General features: G+C 37.9%; 1 protein-coding gene across 1 annotated transcript in view; it reads right to left on the bottom strand.

Annotated features, from left to right (window-relative positions):
- Positions 1-17,857, bottom strand: part of CNTNAP2 (contactin associated protein 2) — a 1,879,249-nt gene that overhangs the window by 725,937 nt on the left and 1,135,455 nt on the right. The window contains exon 11 of the mRNA XM_070265133.1: positions 9,797-9,903. Within this exon, the coding sequence (XP_070121234.1) occupies positions 9,797-9,903 (107 nt within the window). The remainder of the gene's footprint in view (positions 1-9,796; positions 9,904-17,857) is intronic.

The following is a 17,857-nucleotide window of genomic DNA, read 5'->3' as shown; positions in this document are numbered from 1 at the left end:
GATTGCATAAATGGTGAAAAAAAATCACAAGATTCATTAGAGTCATTTTTTCCCAGAAAGCTTGGCAAACAAACGAGGTGTCTTGAATTTAAGGAAGAAAAATTTGGCATCGCTGAGTCATAGCTGGAGGAGATCCTGAAGGGAGAAAGCTTCTCATTCTTTTGCTTTAGGTTGACAATCACAAAGTAATCTCAAAATTAGTTTTGTATCCCAATAGAGCTAATTATTCAACTGTTGTTACCTAAGAATATACTATAAGCTAAACAGTTGAAGCAAACTTTAGTAACACAGCAGCATTTCTGTCACTTTCCTAAAAGAAATGTTGACAGTCGAAGAAGTGACACCACAGAACCCAAAGGTTCTTCATAAATGTTCTCTAAACACAGTAGTCTTACAAGTCCCCCTTACTTCATAAATAATCATATGCCAATAGTCTTGTAGCGCAGGCTTTAATGTCATTGAGGAATTAACGTAGTGAGAAGAACTCAACTCTTCAACAGAATAAAAGCAAAGTTGTTTTATGGTAAAAATGGTGATGCAGAATCATATCTGAAGTCATACTCAAAGACCACTGTCCCCTGGCTAGCTCAACTTACCCACTCAGCTCCACATCCTGCTGTTCCTTTGATGGGACCAATCTCTCCACGTTATTACATTTATAATCATAGCTCCCATCTCCTGAGAATCACCTGTGTTGATTACAACCATGCTAGACATTTTACACCTTATCTGTACCCTTCACAATAATACTGCTAGGTAGACGCTATTATTCTCCTTTTATAATGAAACAGGGCAGTGGTATTCTGATAAACCAGCTCTACAAAAAAAGAAACAAAAAAGAGTCTGGATTTGTAGGGTTTGTCAATTTTCATGGGTAAATTCTCCCACTGTAGTCTGGTTCAAGCTACCAAGCTTTAACAACCAGCTCACAAAATTCCTGAATATTTAACAAACTTGGCTCCAGCATATCACTCAGACAGGGATTTGGAGCGGCTGGCAGCTCCCCCAGGATCATGTGGCCTGTAAGCATCGGAAGGAGCATTGCCATTGACATCTGCAGACTCCAAAGCGGTTTGACTTCTTCACCACCGTTCTTCTGCACAGCGCATGTTTATCTCTGCCCTTGGACTTTGCTTCTGCTGTCCCATCTCCCACACTTTTTCCTCTCAGTCTCAATCTTAATTCCCAACCAAACAAGGACTCAGCTCCTCCTTGAGCCCTCCCCAAACATCTTAGTTCACATTGTTCTCTCTCTCATATGTACGTACTGGTCTTTACGCCAGTTTGGCACACAAACATCTGTTACCTCCTACTAATCTACTAAAGTTTCCAGACTGTTTTTGCTTCCTTTTTTAACTACTTTGTCTACTTCATAAGGACGAGGGCTCTTGCTGTATTTCTGTATCCACATGGTGTGCTACACACAAAATAGACATACAATATTATTAAATTGGAGCCATCTATTAATTAGAGATAATCCTATACACTAAGTTTGTAAAGCTAAAGACTTAGAATAGGAGCGTAGCAACTAATGTCCATATGACAACAAAAAATTGTTTGATTTGGGAGACATTAAAAGGATCAAAGGAGAGGCACATCCTATTTTTAACTTTCATTCTCCTTTCTTGTTTTTTGAGTAGATACAAATGTCTCTGAAGTTCCCTTTTTTATCTTCCAATTGAACAGGCCCCCTTCCCTCCCTCTTCCTTCCCCTAACAGAACTTGGCGAAGGGGTAGAGGTGTTTTCTGTTCCTTTTACTGTTCTCTGAACCCGGGATGAGACACAGCCACTGGGATTCAAACAGGGAAGTTTAATGAATAATGTCAACTCCCTCAAGACCTAGCACTGGCATTTCACAGCCTCTGAGAAGTTCATAGGATCACAGCTCGTCTCTATGGCAGGCTGCTTTTTAATATTCATTTGCAGATCAACTTTTTGCAAAGGTTCTTTATTCGAAGAGAAAGATATATTTTTGGAACTATTGAAAGAGTCTTTGTAAAACTGAAATTAAATCCTTTCTTGCTATGTTTAATCTTAGCCATCTTTCCAAAGCAAGACATGAAAGAAGGGATTAATTTGAAATTTGGGCGCCTTAGAAATGGAAAGGTCCTTGGGCTGTGTTTCTCCAGATGACCTGCACTGTTTTAATCCAGTGTAATTTATTTGGTTGTAGCTGAAAGACAGAACGGCTCTAAATCCCCTTCCAACATTTCTGCACAGGGATCCCTTTCCCATTTCTTTTCATCTTCCTTTCTGTGTAGATCCCAGGTGAAAACGTGAGGAAACGAGCTGCTGGGATGAGTGTTTCTTTTTGTAAATAAGTGCGATTTCAGGAAGTGACACCACTTGTCGTTTCCCTCTTTTCCCCAAGTGCTTCGGCTCTAGTGAGAAAGTGAGCTTCTCCTGCGGGGAGCACACACAGCCAGGCAGGGCTCACTAGCATGCTAATGAAACTGCATTCTCTAGCCGAGGCCATGCTGAAGCTGGGTCCTCCTCACTCTGATTTCTCCTGTTCCTCTGATAAGAAAAGACCCCAGCATTAAACAAATAAATAACCTGATAATTTAATCTGAAAAGATGAAACAATTGCTTAGAATTGCCAAGAATTTGCGTAAGATGTTAAATATTTTTTCCATATAATTACATTTATACATCTTTTGTAAACATGGAAAGTACCGACCTAGACTAAAAAAGGTAAGCAATGGTACAAGTTATCCTCAGTTCACCATCCCAATGAACCAGAGACGTGGGGATGAATGAAGATCATAAGGACTTTTGTTTTTAATGAAGTGATGCACTTCTTTGGAGGGAGCTATTTGACAACACCTCCTAGTCTCCCTGCTCTCTTCCTTTCTCTACTCCACATTCCAGCGCCTACCCCATGTGCAGAATGGAGTCAGCTCTCAACACATTGATGATTGGATAAAAAATGAAGAAGTGTTGGTAGGAATATAGACCCTCGCCGTCCCATGGTCCTGCAGTTGTGCCCCATAGCCACTCCTTAATGACAAGGACACACTGAGCATCTGAAGTAGGTCATAATGTAGGAATGGAAAAGGAGGATGAAAGAGAGGTAAAATTGGAAGAATTTTGTCATTGTTCACTTGATAACAAAGAAGCACAATCTGGCTACTTAATTCCACGTCTAGATTAGAAAGCGCACGTTCACCCTGTGCATGTAAATCAGCCCGTGTAGCAGTAGATTTGCTAACAAAGCCTTTCACCTTTTCTGTGAGCTTTGGCTTAAATATTGAGACATGCTGTGATCTTTTCCCTAAGAATCAACTACACCAGTGCTTGGTATCTTTAAGCTACTCACAATCAGACAAAAATTTAGTGGCTGCTTTTAAAGATTTAGTGGTATAATAAAAGTTACAAAAAGATATAAGATGTTTGCTCAATTCACAATGCACTTTAAGGGATAATAATTCACGGAACGTCCCAGAGGAAACTTAAGGTTCAGAGAGGTTAAGTGATGTCCAAAGCACAAAATCAAGACAGCACAGAGGGGGAAATAAAGGAGGCGGGGAGGAGGGCTGGGAAAGAGGATTAAATCCAGCGCGTCTCATTTCATTGCTGTCAGGGCCCCGTAGCACGTACTGGAAGAGCTGACTTCACTCTCTATGGTGTAAGTGGAATCCATGCTAATACGCTAAGAGGGTTTGAGGAAACAGGATTTACGCATACAGGAGAGAGTCAGTATCCTACAACTAGGAAAGCCCCGCTGACGGAGAAATAAGATTGGCCAGATAGCCTGAAGATCAGAGGATTTGACATCAAGACAGCTGGCTTCAGACCCTGAGTTCTTTTTCCTCTCTGTAATTTCCCTGCAGCGAGAATACACATATGATATCACATGATAAATCATAGGATTATGTTCATCTTATTCAACTTTTGCACCAAATTTAAAGTAAACTTCTTCTGTCATTCACTACGTAGTCAATATTTAAACACACCTATATTTATTAGATTAGAATAGCTCATACAATCAGCCACACAGTAGGTGTCTGCACTCTACTATCTAAGATATCATTATTTTTGTTGTTGCAATTTACTTTGCCTAAGTTAGTGTATATTCCCACAAGAGACAGTAATGAATGGTATCTTAACATGGCACAGTGCTTTCCTCAAAGATTATTTGAAATGTGTGGGTTTGTCTGCCCACACATCGAATGCCTCCATATAATTTCCTATAACTTTACACCTCGTGTGGTTGTTTCTGCTGTTATTACTATCACTATCCTCTCTGCCTTCCACTAATCCAGCTTTTCTTCTCTACCCTCCTTTTCTGTTTTCCTTGAGCTGTACTTTCTCTTCACAGCTTCACTATCTTCATAAATTTGTATAAAGGACATTGCTTTTTTAAAAAGTGGTTGAAGCTCTTTACATTCTCTGTCATTCATTTGCTCTGATTCAGTGCATATTCGCTGAACACATATTACCTGCTGGGTGGGCCCTGGGGATAAAACGGTGCACAGAACCTGGCACAGTCTCCTCTCAGACATGATGGCCCAGTGGAGGAGACAGATATTGTTGAAGAATCACAAATAACAAATGCAAAATCATAATCATTGCTAGTGCTAGGAGGAAGATACATGTCTTAGAATAAGAGGGTTGGACCTAATTCCAGGGACATGGAAAGCTTCCCTAAGAAGGTCACTACTGAATTGAGATCTGAAGAATGAGTAGGAATGTACCAGACAAAGCAGAGAGGGAGCATGTGCAAAAGTCCTGTGGTGGGGATAGTGGCAGGGAGAGGGAACCGTGTAGGGGTACAGGACATGTATGAAAAACTGGAAGGAGGCCAGTGGGATGGGAGGGGAGAAAGGAAGGAAAAGCACAGTAGAAAGCCAGGTTAATGATGTAGCCATACCAAGTAGGACCTTGTAAGTCAGTTGAATTTATTGCTGAGGGATGGATTCCAATTCCATAAGGCCAGGATTCTACTCAAGGACTGCTTTTTCGTTTTGGTAGCAATGTTCAAATTCCAAGTTGTCTTCATTGATGCCTAAGTCTACGGTAGTTCCAAATGAATGGAAGCACCGAATTTCCCAGTGCCAATAAATCTAGGTGTTTACACTCTAGGTTAGCATAACTGTAAGGAGGTAGGATTAATTCCTTTTTTAAAAATTATGCTTTGAGTTAAATTACTTATGGGTATAATGGGGATTATAAGCAACATTGTGTGAGCTACTAAAATCCACTGCACTTTTCAGGTGTTCAGTAACAAGGTACAGTGTGATTTATGGTTTACAAATTTGTGGGCCCAGAGTAACAGCTCCAGACTACAGAATATAGAATAGTTTCCTTTAAAATTTTAATTCTCTCTCTAACACTGGCTATTAAAAATTTTAGTTTTGCGTTTATGTGGCAACATCAGTACCCATTCCTTCTTAGTATTTCAGAATTCAGAAATCACATAATTTTAAAATTGGAAGATATCTGTACAGGTCATTTAGTTTATCTCCTCTTAATACTTCTGGAAACAGCCTTGTTTATACATCAGGGCAAGGTGAAAAATCTCTCCTTTGATAAAAAAGATACCTGGGGCTGGCCACGTGGCCTAGTGGTTAAGTTAGATGTGCTCCACTTTGGTGGCCTGAGTTCGGTTCTCAGGTGTGAACCTACACCACTCATTGGCAGCCATGCTGTGGTGGTGACCCATATACAAAACAGCAGAGGATGGGCACAGATGATAGCTGAGGGTGAATCTTCCTCAGCAAAAATAAATAAATAAACAAAAAGATATCCAGAAAAATATTTTCTCTCAGAATGAGGATCTGGCATTTCATAATTCTTATAAATTTTCACCCCAAAACATTGCTTGTATCTGTCAAATATCCTCTTGTACCTGTGAAAATAGCCAAAAGTTTTCATGTTATTGAGGATATTCTGGGGATTTTTAGGGCAGCTCCGCATAAGGAGTTAATATGATATGTAGGAATGACTGCGGTCAAAGATAGACCATGAGAAAAAATATCTGCTAAGCCATGAGATAAGGGATGGCTTTCTGAATTTAATTTATGTAAATTAGAGTCATAATTATGAAGTGTAAGGAACACATGTGAAAAAAATGAGATGATAATTAGATCCGAAAGAGCATTTGAAGTTTTGGAAAGTAAGCTTAGAGACCAATTAAAAGGTATCTGTGTAGCACCATTAAGAGAAAAAGACTGTAGGTATAAACACAAAGTTTTGCTCACAAGAAAGACAGATTCTTATACTTTTGGGAGAGTGAAGTAGGGATAAGTCAATATAACAAAACGTATAAAGAAACTATTCAACGTGATCATTCTACAGAGCCCTTTGTCATAATTTTATGTTCTGATATGCTATTAGTCAGTTCTCCGAAATTCGTAGAGAATGAAATACTGGTATAAGAAAATTTAAAAAGGATAAAACTGCAACAATGTAATGTATTTGCACTTTGTCACAAACTAGCTTCTTTTGTGTTTAGACAACAAAACTGGTTTCCCTTTCCTGTGGTCTGACCATCCCTGGGGATCTTTGGCTCTCCCGGTGGGATTTCCTCACTCAAAGCATCCCAGGGGAGTGATTTGTAAATGTCAATCCTCTGAGCCCTGGATAGAATTTATTTAAAAATAAATTCTCCAGGTATAAACTAACTAATAAACACATAGATAGAAGTCTAGGACATATCCAGATGGCTTTTAATTCTCTTCAATTCTTCTGAAAAAAAAAAAAAGCTATCGAAACCAATCATTCACTTCAAGCCCAGATCTGCCACAGAAATGATAGCAAACAATGAATGGCAGCATGAAATTAGTGATAAGTTGTACGATATGAACAATTATTGATATAAAAGTTCACAGCAAAGGGGTGATTGTTCTGAAAGGAATGAAATGAGAAAAATTTATTGAGTACTAACATACGCTGAGGTTCTTCTCTGTGTCTTCCATAAATCATCTCACTGCGCCTCACAATGGTTTTATGAGGTGATGCTGCTACGATACCCATTTCACAGGAGAAAACAGAAGCTCAAAGAGTTGAAGTGCCCAAGGTTACAAGTAAGTAAGTGGTAGAGCCAAGTTCAAACTCGGGCAGTGTGAACTATCAGAAAAGGGCTCCTTGGTTCCATCTTGGACCACACCCTCTAGCCTGGATGATCACAGGTCACCTGAAAAATAGCTATCTCCTCCTGACCAAGCCCAGACCAGTGTAGAAAATGTGCTGAAATAGTTAGCAGCCTAATTGTAATGTTTGAAGCTCTGCTAAATATTTAGCTATACTAAACTTCAGATTTTAATTAGCTTTTCTTTACCTTTTTAAGGTGATACTAATATAAAATGACCATCACTCCTTTTCAAAAGGGATGGTTAGTTTTCCGCAGGAAATAATGAGGCAAAACATTTAATAATACTAACGAAGTTCAAAACCAGAGCACACAGAATGAGCAAGTGGAAGTCTCAGCTCATTGGCTTTTAAAACTACAAAATAGAGGAATAAAGGAAGTCCAAGAGAAGCCAAATGACTCGCCACAATGGCGCACAGCATGATAATCCCACGTAGCATCACAAGCCACTGTCTGGTCACTTCAATTCTCTCGCTATGAATGTGGTCACCGACTAAGTAAAAATGCAAAATCGTTCATTCTGTATTAAACTGAATGGCGTATATTATATATTTTTACATTATTATGTGCTGAGCCAGACCCTCTCATTTCTAACTAATCCATGGAAGTAACTAAGAGATATATCAAGTCTTTCAGTTTATTAGGAATCATGTACACTTCAACGAGCTACGAGATGTATTTTCCACAACAAAATAGTGTCCAATCAACCCTTTCTTGAATTAGGCAGTATGGTCTTCTAACTTCTATTTATGCGCACACTTGATTTTCAAGATTATGGCCTTATTTAGAGAAGACAACAAGGGATCAGTGTCTCATTGTTAAAATGAATAATTCTACGTTTACAGATAGAAAAATGGAACAAAGAATGAGTAGGAATGAGCACAGAGAGGAGATAATTTCCCTCTTACATTTTGAGCTCACCATACAGCCAAACCTGAACACACACAGGGCATTTTGAATACTTGGAGTTATTTAGAAAAAACTCTTTTAAAAAACTCAACTATTCAACCAGTAGCATATATTTAAATTTTTTTTAATTTTATAATTTAAAAAAGTCTTTTTCTTTGCTGTATATTTCAATAAAGGACGCAGCTATAAAAAAGAATTATTTGCTTTTCACTTCAATACCAAAGTGGTCACGGAGCTAGGAAACCCTTGTAACGACCACCAATTTCTTGCTCTTTGTCTTTAGCTATAATTTCCATATTCAGGAATAAGAGCTCTCATAGTTAAAGGTGGTATTTATAGCCCGACACATAAATTACACTGGTGGAGTGAAGGTACTCAGTTTTATCAAAGTTAGCTAATTCAAGCATCATTTATCATACGCTAAATATCATATTCTGGAAGTTAACATTCTTATTTGATTGGAGAGGAACAATTTTAGTTATAATTCCTTTATTCTAGTTAACTTCAATATCAGTTTTGTGCTTTATTCATTAAAATACTTTTTCAGAGACCTATAATAAATAGTTTCTAGATAATGAATCCACTAAGTGTTTATCTGTTTTTATTCTCTTGTACATCTTCCTATTCATGTTAATTTTTCTGGGAGTTCTTTTTGTCTCTTGTTTTTGAATATGTCCCTAAACAAATGAATAAGTGCAATAAAAGAAATTGCAAATATTTTTTTCTTAGTTGAGGTCTTACAACATATTTTGAACATCATTTCTTACTGTTCATTACTACAAATACTAATATGAAAAGGCTCAGACAACTGTATTGCATTTTTACTGGCCCCAGAACGGTACGTTGATAACATTTTGCCTGCCATTGTTTCCTAAAACTGAAGTAAAGAGAAAGCAGTCTGTATAATTAGAGGGTTTAGATATTATATTTTTAGGTATTATATTAGTTTTTCAACAGATTAAGAGAAGACTGAAGAAGATTGAATCTCTTTCTCTCTGCGTTCTTTCCTCCCTACACACACACACACACATACCACCCCCGCCCCCAACAAATGACCTTCTTCTTTCAACTATATGTTTTATGGCAAATCTCTTTTCAAAAGTTCTTTGTAAACAGCAATGCAATTTTGGAAAATTAATGTTATATAGTTAACATTCATTTAAAAATATTCTTTGAATTACAAAAATTTAATTTTATTTAACTTTTCAGGGTAATGCTACTATGCAAAATAAGGCACATCTGTTTTATTAGTTGGCTTTGCATGTTACTTTTTAATATTAAAAAATTTGCTTTATTGTGTTTCTACTTTAGATATACAACTTAATAGACTTCATTCCACTTTCTAACTCATTTTTCTGATCTAAAAAATGTGGTCAAATAGTTGAGATAGAGTAGGAGACAACCACTGTCCAGAAACTAAATGTTCAAATTACACTCTGTCTGCCTTTCTGATGAATTGATAAATGAGGATCCAGTCAGAGACATCACACTAACACAATTTTCCAAACTATCTATGCAGACAGACATGGCTTAGACACACAGGGGCAAATCCAAGAAAAGCATTCCAATCTCAACCCTGTGTTTATAGGACATTGGAAATGTTGGTCCTTCTTTTTGAGTCATTAGGCATGAGAGAATATATTTTGACACATTATAATACTATTCTGGAGAAGCAATAGCAAAATCTGGGTTCTTTAGAATCAAGTGATTCAATATGTGGATTATTCAGGTTGCGGGGCTTCAAAGTATAGCGAAGACCTGGGATTTTTAAAGTGAGATGAATTGGCACTCACAGTTGTGGCAGGTGGCCCCACTGTATCCCGTCTCGTCACAAGTGCATTTGAAGCTGTCCCACGTTTGCGAGCACTTCCCTCCATGCTCACAGTGATTGGGCACACATCTGTCAGAGAAAGAGACAAACAGAAATAAACCAACAAACAAATGAGATTTACGAGTGGCCAAATTCCAAGCTGTCTGGGCAATATATCATTTCAATGCCAGGTTGCCTTACCAAGGCAATTAATCCTTGTTAGTTGAAGCAGATTAATATGATTCATGATGGAAGGTGCCAAGCGCACAAAAGATAATGTATCACAGGCCTGGTGTTTCCCATTTTTGAGTAAACAGTAGAAATTAACAAACAGTTGAGAGGTTCATTTGCACATCACAGATTCATTTTATTTTCCTTTTGCACAAAAACAAAGACACTAGCTAAATTTCCTCCTGGTGAGAGATGGGAGACACGCTATGTTGTTTCCTGTCCTATTCTTCACCAAGGCCAAGGCCAAGTCAGAAAGGGGGAACACTGAGTTTTGCACAACAATTTGAGTTTTTGAAATAATGCCCTGGCAACAGCAACGAGAATATACTAGCCTTATAAGAAAAGATTTCTGTTTCCCCCTGTGCCCAGCTGGCTAGTGAAAGCCACCTATTCAAAGAGGCAGCAAGCATAACAAGTGGAAAAACTGCAGGTTTGGTGTTCAAATCTTTGGCTTTCTACTTACTAAAGGGCCAGTTGTGACTAGGTAATTTAACCTTTCTGAATCTCAATTTTCTCATTTGAAAAATGGAGTAATTATACCTATTTTATAAGTACTTTTAAGGTTTGGAGATAATATTCATAAACTAGATAATTAATAGGCAGGAAATAGCCCATAAATGGGAGCTATGCATATCTGAACCACAGCTTCCAGGGCACAATTTCATAGCTCACCTGTACCCTAGCAATAGTGAAGTCGAAATCTGTTCAGGAACACTGCTGCTTCAACAGCACAAACTCTTTCCTTTCTCCTGTTCCTATCCTGTTCTCCCTCCCCTCAATTCCTCTCTCCAACTTCCCACAACCTGATTCTTTATAACCCTGGTTAAGATGCTCACAGATAACAAAGGTATTTGTTGTTATGTATTAGAATTCACAAAAGATTTCTAGATTTTAATAGGAAACTCTCTGAAATAGAAAAGTCCACCCAGATTAAAATAGCAGAATCTATTAGCTATGGGTCATAGCTAATGGACTGAGAGAGAGCCACCTCATGTGGAACCCCTTAATCACAATGCTCTGGTAGCTTCCTGCTGCAAAATAGGATAGGGCTGGCCAAAGGGATAGAGCTCTCCATCCCCCATTCTTGACTTACCATCAGCTGTTCTGTGCCTAAAACTCCCGTAGCAGGGCATAGCCCAGTTTGGCATGGGACCTCCAATTCTTATGTAGGAATGCTATTCCTCTACAACTCTTAGTCACACAGCAAACATTTATTAAGCATGTACTATACACACAGCACTGTGGCAAACAGAAGATGAATTAAGATTCTATTCACTGCCTTTCAAGAGCTTACAGCCTAGGACACTACATATGTTGTACACACAAAATCTATAATATGAGATGGAAATGAAAAGTTGCATAATACAGGGACAAATAATGCACTCTGCAGTTTCCCATGAGAGATCATAAGTAGATTTGAGGTACAGTAAAAATCTTTTGATTTGAGCCTCAATGAATGGACAGGATTGTAAGAGAAGACAATGAGAGGAAGAGTATTACTGGGGGAAAAGAACGTAAGCAAAGGCATGATGATGTTGGATTATCATGAAGAGGATGGGAAATTCACTCTACTTTTAACAGCCACTTATATTTCAAGTGAACTTGGGCTTGGTGTTATCAAGGCTACAAAGGTGGTCTTTCTCCAAAGACCCTATAACCTACGTGAAGGTGGGGGTGGGAAATAAGATACATGAAAAATACAATACCAGGCAGAATTTGATGCGTGGTCAAGGAGATATGGAATGCTATGGAAATTTGGATACTAGAGTAGTGATGACTAGAACATAAATAAAGGGCTTAACAAAGTTTAGAGCATTTCTCCTGGGCCTTAAAAGAGGAGTTGCATTTTTATAATTAAAATGTTGAAAATTGTTCCCAGCAGGGTAAGCGAGAAAGCAATGACAAGGAGGTAGATCCATGGGCGCTGGGTGGTCCATGGTTGGTTGTCCATTACCACAGCCCCTACCCTCTCCAGGCACAGGCCTCAGCAGAAGGGGTTTATATCCAGCAGTCCTGATTCTTCAGATCATGGGAGGAAGCAATGGGACAGACACCAAAATTACATAAAAACTAAAACACATCCTTGATACTTAATTTTGGAATTTAGTAGGTACTTGCTTTTGTGTGATACATTTACTTTCTAAATTGTTGTGGGTTAATATCAGTTCAGCCTAACAGTGAAAGCAATTTACATCAGCTCATTATATCAATTAATTCAGGGCGAAGTAGGGCAGAAGTGTACTGAGTTGCAAAGGAAAACAAGATTGGAATCTAAATGCTCTAAATAACGCACAAGCAGAGAATCCACATCTTAATGACAAACATGACTATTGTAGTTACACACACATGAGAAGCATACAACCATCAAATGAGATTGACTGAATACTTCTAAAATTTAGTATTACTGATTTCTTTAAAAGTGATCTTTTATTCAAATGGGACCTTAATATTTTATTTTTTAATGTTCTTATAATTTATATTTTTAAAATTGACATTATCCTTATGCTGATTACTGGCATTTTAATTCTTAATTAGGAAAAATGTTTTCTTTCCAAATCAAGTTTATTCAAATGTAATTTAAAAACCTAATATTCTATCACTCTATCTAAAAGAAAAAATTTTAGGACAAGTTACCAAGCAAAACAATATGAATTAACTTAGTTTCCCCCTTCCTAATTATATTTTCTTCTCCTACACTCTCACTGAACTATTTGCATGTGTCCAGTACACCATTATCACATTACTTGGTAATTATTTGTTTGAGCATCTGTCTCTTCTAAACTGTGAGCGTCTGCAGTCAGGGATTTTCATCTTAGCATTCCCAGCAGAACAAGGTGCCTTGTGCACCTGCAGTGAATGCCTGTTGATGGATGGGCTGGAAGAATGGGGGAATGCAGTCCTAGACCTTTAGGCCAAGGAACTGATATAATTTTGGAGGAAATACCCCTTCTACTGTGAGAAATACGGATTTTTTTTTTTTTTATTTTTTCCTTTTTCTCCCCAAAGCCCCCGGTACATAGTTGTATATTCTTCGTTATGGGTTCTTCTAGTTGTGGTATGTGGGACGCTGCCTCAGCGTGGTTTGATGAGCAGTGCCATGTCCGCGCCCAGGATTCGAACCAACGAAACACTGGGCCGCCTGCAGCGGAGCGCGCGAACTTAACCACTCGGCCACGGGGCCAGCCCTGAAATACGGATTATTTTTATGTATGATTTTAGTCTAAGTCCACACTCTTTCTCTACTAAACTGATTATTTAAGCAGGTCACAGGAAATACGTAATTTGTTTGATAGCATGTCCTAGCTTGAAAGCTTGACTCACATCAAAAATGAATCAAAATGACTCTCCTGCTGCTACTTGAGAACTACTTGACCAGGATCAGGAACATACAGGGGAGGAGTTGGCAGGTGTCAAATTGTTGCGATCAAAGGGCTCCGGAAGAAGTGATGCATCCAATTAACCCTGCTCCCAGATGGCCCTGGTGTCAGAGACTCTTCAACAGGAACCATCCTTTCAGGTGTGGCAATGCTTTCCAAAAGGCTTCAGAATCAGAATGCATTTTTTCCAAATGAAATTTATTGGTACCCCAATACAGAAAACAAACAAAAGCTATATTCTGAAATTTCAAATGGTTAACAATTACTTAATATAAAATCAATCACTATGGACAGAGTGGTTGTTTGGATGGATGTGACAATTCTATCCAGGCTTATGGGTGACAGTTGCAGTTTTATTTCACCCAGAGTCTCTTTTATTTCTATATTAGATTTTAATTGCAAAGCATTGAGAGAATTGATATTTACAGATATAAAAAACTGCAAGTGGTACCAGATTTGTTTCTTTGTAGAAGGTCCCTTCGTAGTCCATGGACACTACTCAATTAAACAGGGACAACAGAAGAAATTTTATTTCAAATCTAAAAAACGTTAATCTGACAGCATCCCTGGATGCATTGGTGGTCTTCAAAGCACTTTGAAGGTGTTTTGTTTTATTTTCCCTACAGTGTTTAAAAGTTGAAATAGTTTTAAATAAAATTCAAATCAAATCTTTGCGTTACCTTTAAAACTACATTTGGATCTGTAGAACCCAATACAAAACCCACAGAGTGTCAGGACCATGATTTCAGACACACGCTCACACAATAGCAAATAACAGTAACAGTGGAGCATTTCTCAGAAGAGCTGGCTGTTACTAATACCCTCAGCTACTGGCGCGCAAAAGCAGTGTTTCTCAGAATTTTCTGTGCATGGGAATCGCTTGAAAATCTTGTTAAAGTCAAGGTTCTGAGTCTTCAGATTTGAGGTGGAGTCTGAGAGCCTGTAATTCTAACATGCTCCCCACTCCCCCCCTGGCCCATGATGCTCAGGCAGCTGGTCAGAGGGCCACAGTTTGAATGACAAGGCTCTAGGGCACTCTGGTTCTCTGCAGTAGGGCCTCAAAGATGAGTGAAGACACCGAGAAGAGAAACAGCCCAAGAAGGAAGGGCACAGAGGGGAGACAGCATGTGGGAAGGGCAAATTTGATCTATTCAGCCTTTTCTCCTGAGACCGTACTTTTTTTCAAGGCCTTCCTACTACTTTTTACATGACCCACTGAGAGTGATAATATAATAATCTCCTAATCTCATTTATTAGGTTTAATCATTTCGGAACCTGACTATAGACCTCATATAATTCATAGAAAGTGATCATCACTGAATATGAAGGCAGTTTCATTTCACCTTAAAATCAAGTTCTGTATTTGCAATCTCAGACTCAGCTGAGATTCCCCGCCCTTTAGTTATTGTACAGAAGCCGGTACTAGGATACTTAATTTGCTTTTAGATTAGTACAAATTGTATACCTGGACATTAAATATGCCTTATTCTAAACTTTAGAAAGGAAAACTTCAGGTTACTTATAGGTTATTTTATAAACCGTTGGACAATTGTTTAAAGTGATTCATAAATTATCATCCCAGCATAAATTACCTCCTAGATTTATGATTTTTCCCTTCATCTCAGCTCCCAATTTTACTTTTGCTTATCCAGACAGGAAATTCATTTAGAAAGTCTGATTTCTTAAATGCTACTTTTTATACTCCTGCCTCTCAGAGCTATTTTCACAGTCACAGTGGAGTTTTCTTCTGCATTACCTTCAATATTGATCTCAACAATATTTTAGTACTTTTATTCTCACACTAATTAGATTTCAGTTTCAGTTGAAGGCATACTCTCTACGGAGTATATATCACTGCCTTATATTTCTCCTGTTCAAACTGAAATTATATGGCAAAGTAATAATAATTCCAGCAATTAATTTAGTATTTCATTACTACATAACTTAATTTTATAGTTGTATAACCAGAAAAGCTAATGTTATATTGATGGTGCTCCTTCAATGAGCACTTATTTATGGACATATTTAAAGGCAGAGATATTTACTATACCTCCTACATTATGCCCAAATTTTCCATTAAAAATAATCAAGCATCTTTAGGCCACCTCTATCCAACAATTGTACATTTCTACACTAACCATATCAATCATTAATTTTAGCCTGACAATATAAGCACCTTAAAAATCATTTCTATTATAATAAACCTGTGTTCACTTTATTTTGTTAATTTACTTTGAATTATAATTTTACAATATGTTCCTCATCATTTAGTGAAAAAAGCATCTTTTAAGAGATCATAGGAGGAGAAGGACCTGCAAGCTCATCAGTTCCTTCACCTGTCTCCAGCTCCAACCGAATTTAACCTAAATAAATAACAGTAAGTTCATTTTCACAGTAACTCAATCACCTGCTCCAGTCAAACACTCTAAAACAATCTCTGGAGAAACAAAGAATAAAGGTTCAGCCTCAAGAAGTTATAATTATATGCCGAAACGTAATTGGCAAGTCAGGTCTCTTTCTACGCCTAATATTAGAAACATTGGTACAGAATTAAGAGAATCTACCTCTATTGTATGGGTATACTGGGGTTTTACGGAAAAGTTAATCTTCCAAAGAAAGTATAGATTTAGGTTATCCTGGAAGGAGGAGGAGCACCTTTCTGCCTGGAGGGAAAGCAAAGGCTTGCGGCCCTGTGAGTAAGCACCAAATGTGGTTATGGAGCAACGAATTGTCGAGTGTGGCTAGAGTGGAAATCTTGCATGCACGTTAAGGATTATAGCAGGAAGTTGTAGATGTGTGGCCAACAGGCCTTTCCCCTTTCTTTCCTCCTGTCATCACCCTGATTTTATTAAGGTATCTTCTCTCCTTCATGTGGCCATGTGCTTTTGGAAGGGAGACTATCCCAGTCTCCAAGGGACAAAAAGTAAAGAACCAGGCTTCCTAGTGAAATCATTAACCTGTTGCACATTGTTCCCAAAATCTATGATCTCCTTCTTCTATAGCAATAGTATTTATGTCTTGACATAGAGCCACCCAGTTAAATACACCATCCTCCAGGTTCCTTTTAATTTAAGGGGCTGGTGACTAAGTTCAAGGCAATGGAATTGTGCGATGTCTGGGTTAAGCCCTTAAAGGGAAAGAGCATGCACTGCTTTTGCTTTTTTTGTCCCTTCTGACCTCCTTTCTGAAATGAACCTATGATGGTGAGACCTGGAGCAGGCATCTCAGAACACAAGAAGGGGACAAAGGAAAATTACAAAGAGTCTGGATTCTGGATAACATATCAGCCCTAGGCCACCTACTCAAATGTTTCCATGAGAGAGAAATCAATTTCTTCTGTTTTGGTCTTTGTTACAACAGCGAATATACCCTAACCAATACAGACTTTCAGTTAATCTACCCTGACGTTGACCTACACCTAGCCGTTTTATTCTAACATGATACATGTGATGGTTACTGTTAAGTCATTATGGGTTGTCTTATATTAGCTGCCACTGAAAACGGCCACACCAATAGATGTTAAATTCATTGACCTAGGTTTGAGTTCAGGTCATAGAGTGTGTTAATTATTAAGGTAGGGATTTTCTAGGAGAATATAGCCTTGTTTATTCATGCAACATATAATTTTTGAGTGTCTGCTGTGAATAATAATCTGTGTTGGATTAAGCTTTCTTATCGAGAAGTTTAATGACAAGGAACAACATTTCTGGGTGTCTGTGTGATGAAGTATGTCATCCAGTCGTCAAGACATTCTGAACTTTATTCAGAGGAAAAGAAAGCCAGACCACCAGAGAAATACACAGTGGAGCTGTATTATTATGATGCTTAACAGAATGATTTAAAGTAACTTTGGAATTTAGAATATTTTTTCCTAGCCATGAGAGACACTGGAGACTCAAAAAATAAAGTTACTTGGTAAGCAGCTATTGTAAGATATTAAACTAGTAAGACTATGCAGAATAGACTAGAGCGAAAGAAACCAAAGGCAAGAAGATCAACTAAATGGCTTTTTTAATGCTCCAAGTAGAAGATGATAAAAATTTGAGGTACAATGAGACCTGCAAAGAAGCATTAAAGAAAGAAAGGATTAAAAAGACTACATTACTAATTGATTACTTGGAAGTAAACTAATTAAAAATGCCTCAGATATTCTGTGTTTAGGAACCATTGATAAACAGTGACATTTTCATTCTGAGGTAATAACTTTTCTTGCATAACTAAAGATAGGTAAGTTTCAAACTCTATTGAAACTTTTAAGACAGGTTTAAATTAAACTAATATTTTTTTCCCAAATGAGCTAAATTTAAAGTGGCTGTAAGCTGCATTCCTCCAAGAAAGTTATTAAGCCTTATTTCAGTCTCTTCTCCTTTCACAGGGGAAAAGATAATAACCAAAAGAACGGATACAGGAAATATTGTCAGAAAGATGAATCTCTG

The sequence above is a fragment of the Equus caballus genome, chromosome 4 (genome assembly GCF_041296265.1).
Source record: "Equus caballus isolate H_3958 breed thoroughbred chromosome 4, TB-T2T, whole genome shotgun sequence".
In the NCBI taxonomy this organism is placed as follows: Eukaryota; Metazoa; Chordata; class Mammalia; order Perissodactyla; family Equidae; genus Equus; species Equus caballus.
The sequence above is the reverse complement of the archived record's forward strand: the minus strand, read 5'-3'. Positions and strand labels throughout refer to the sequence as shown.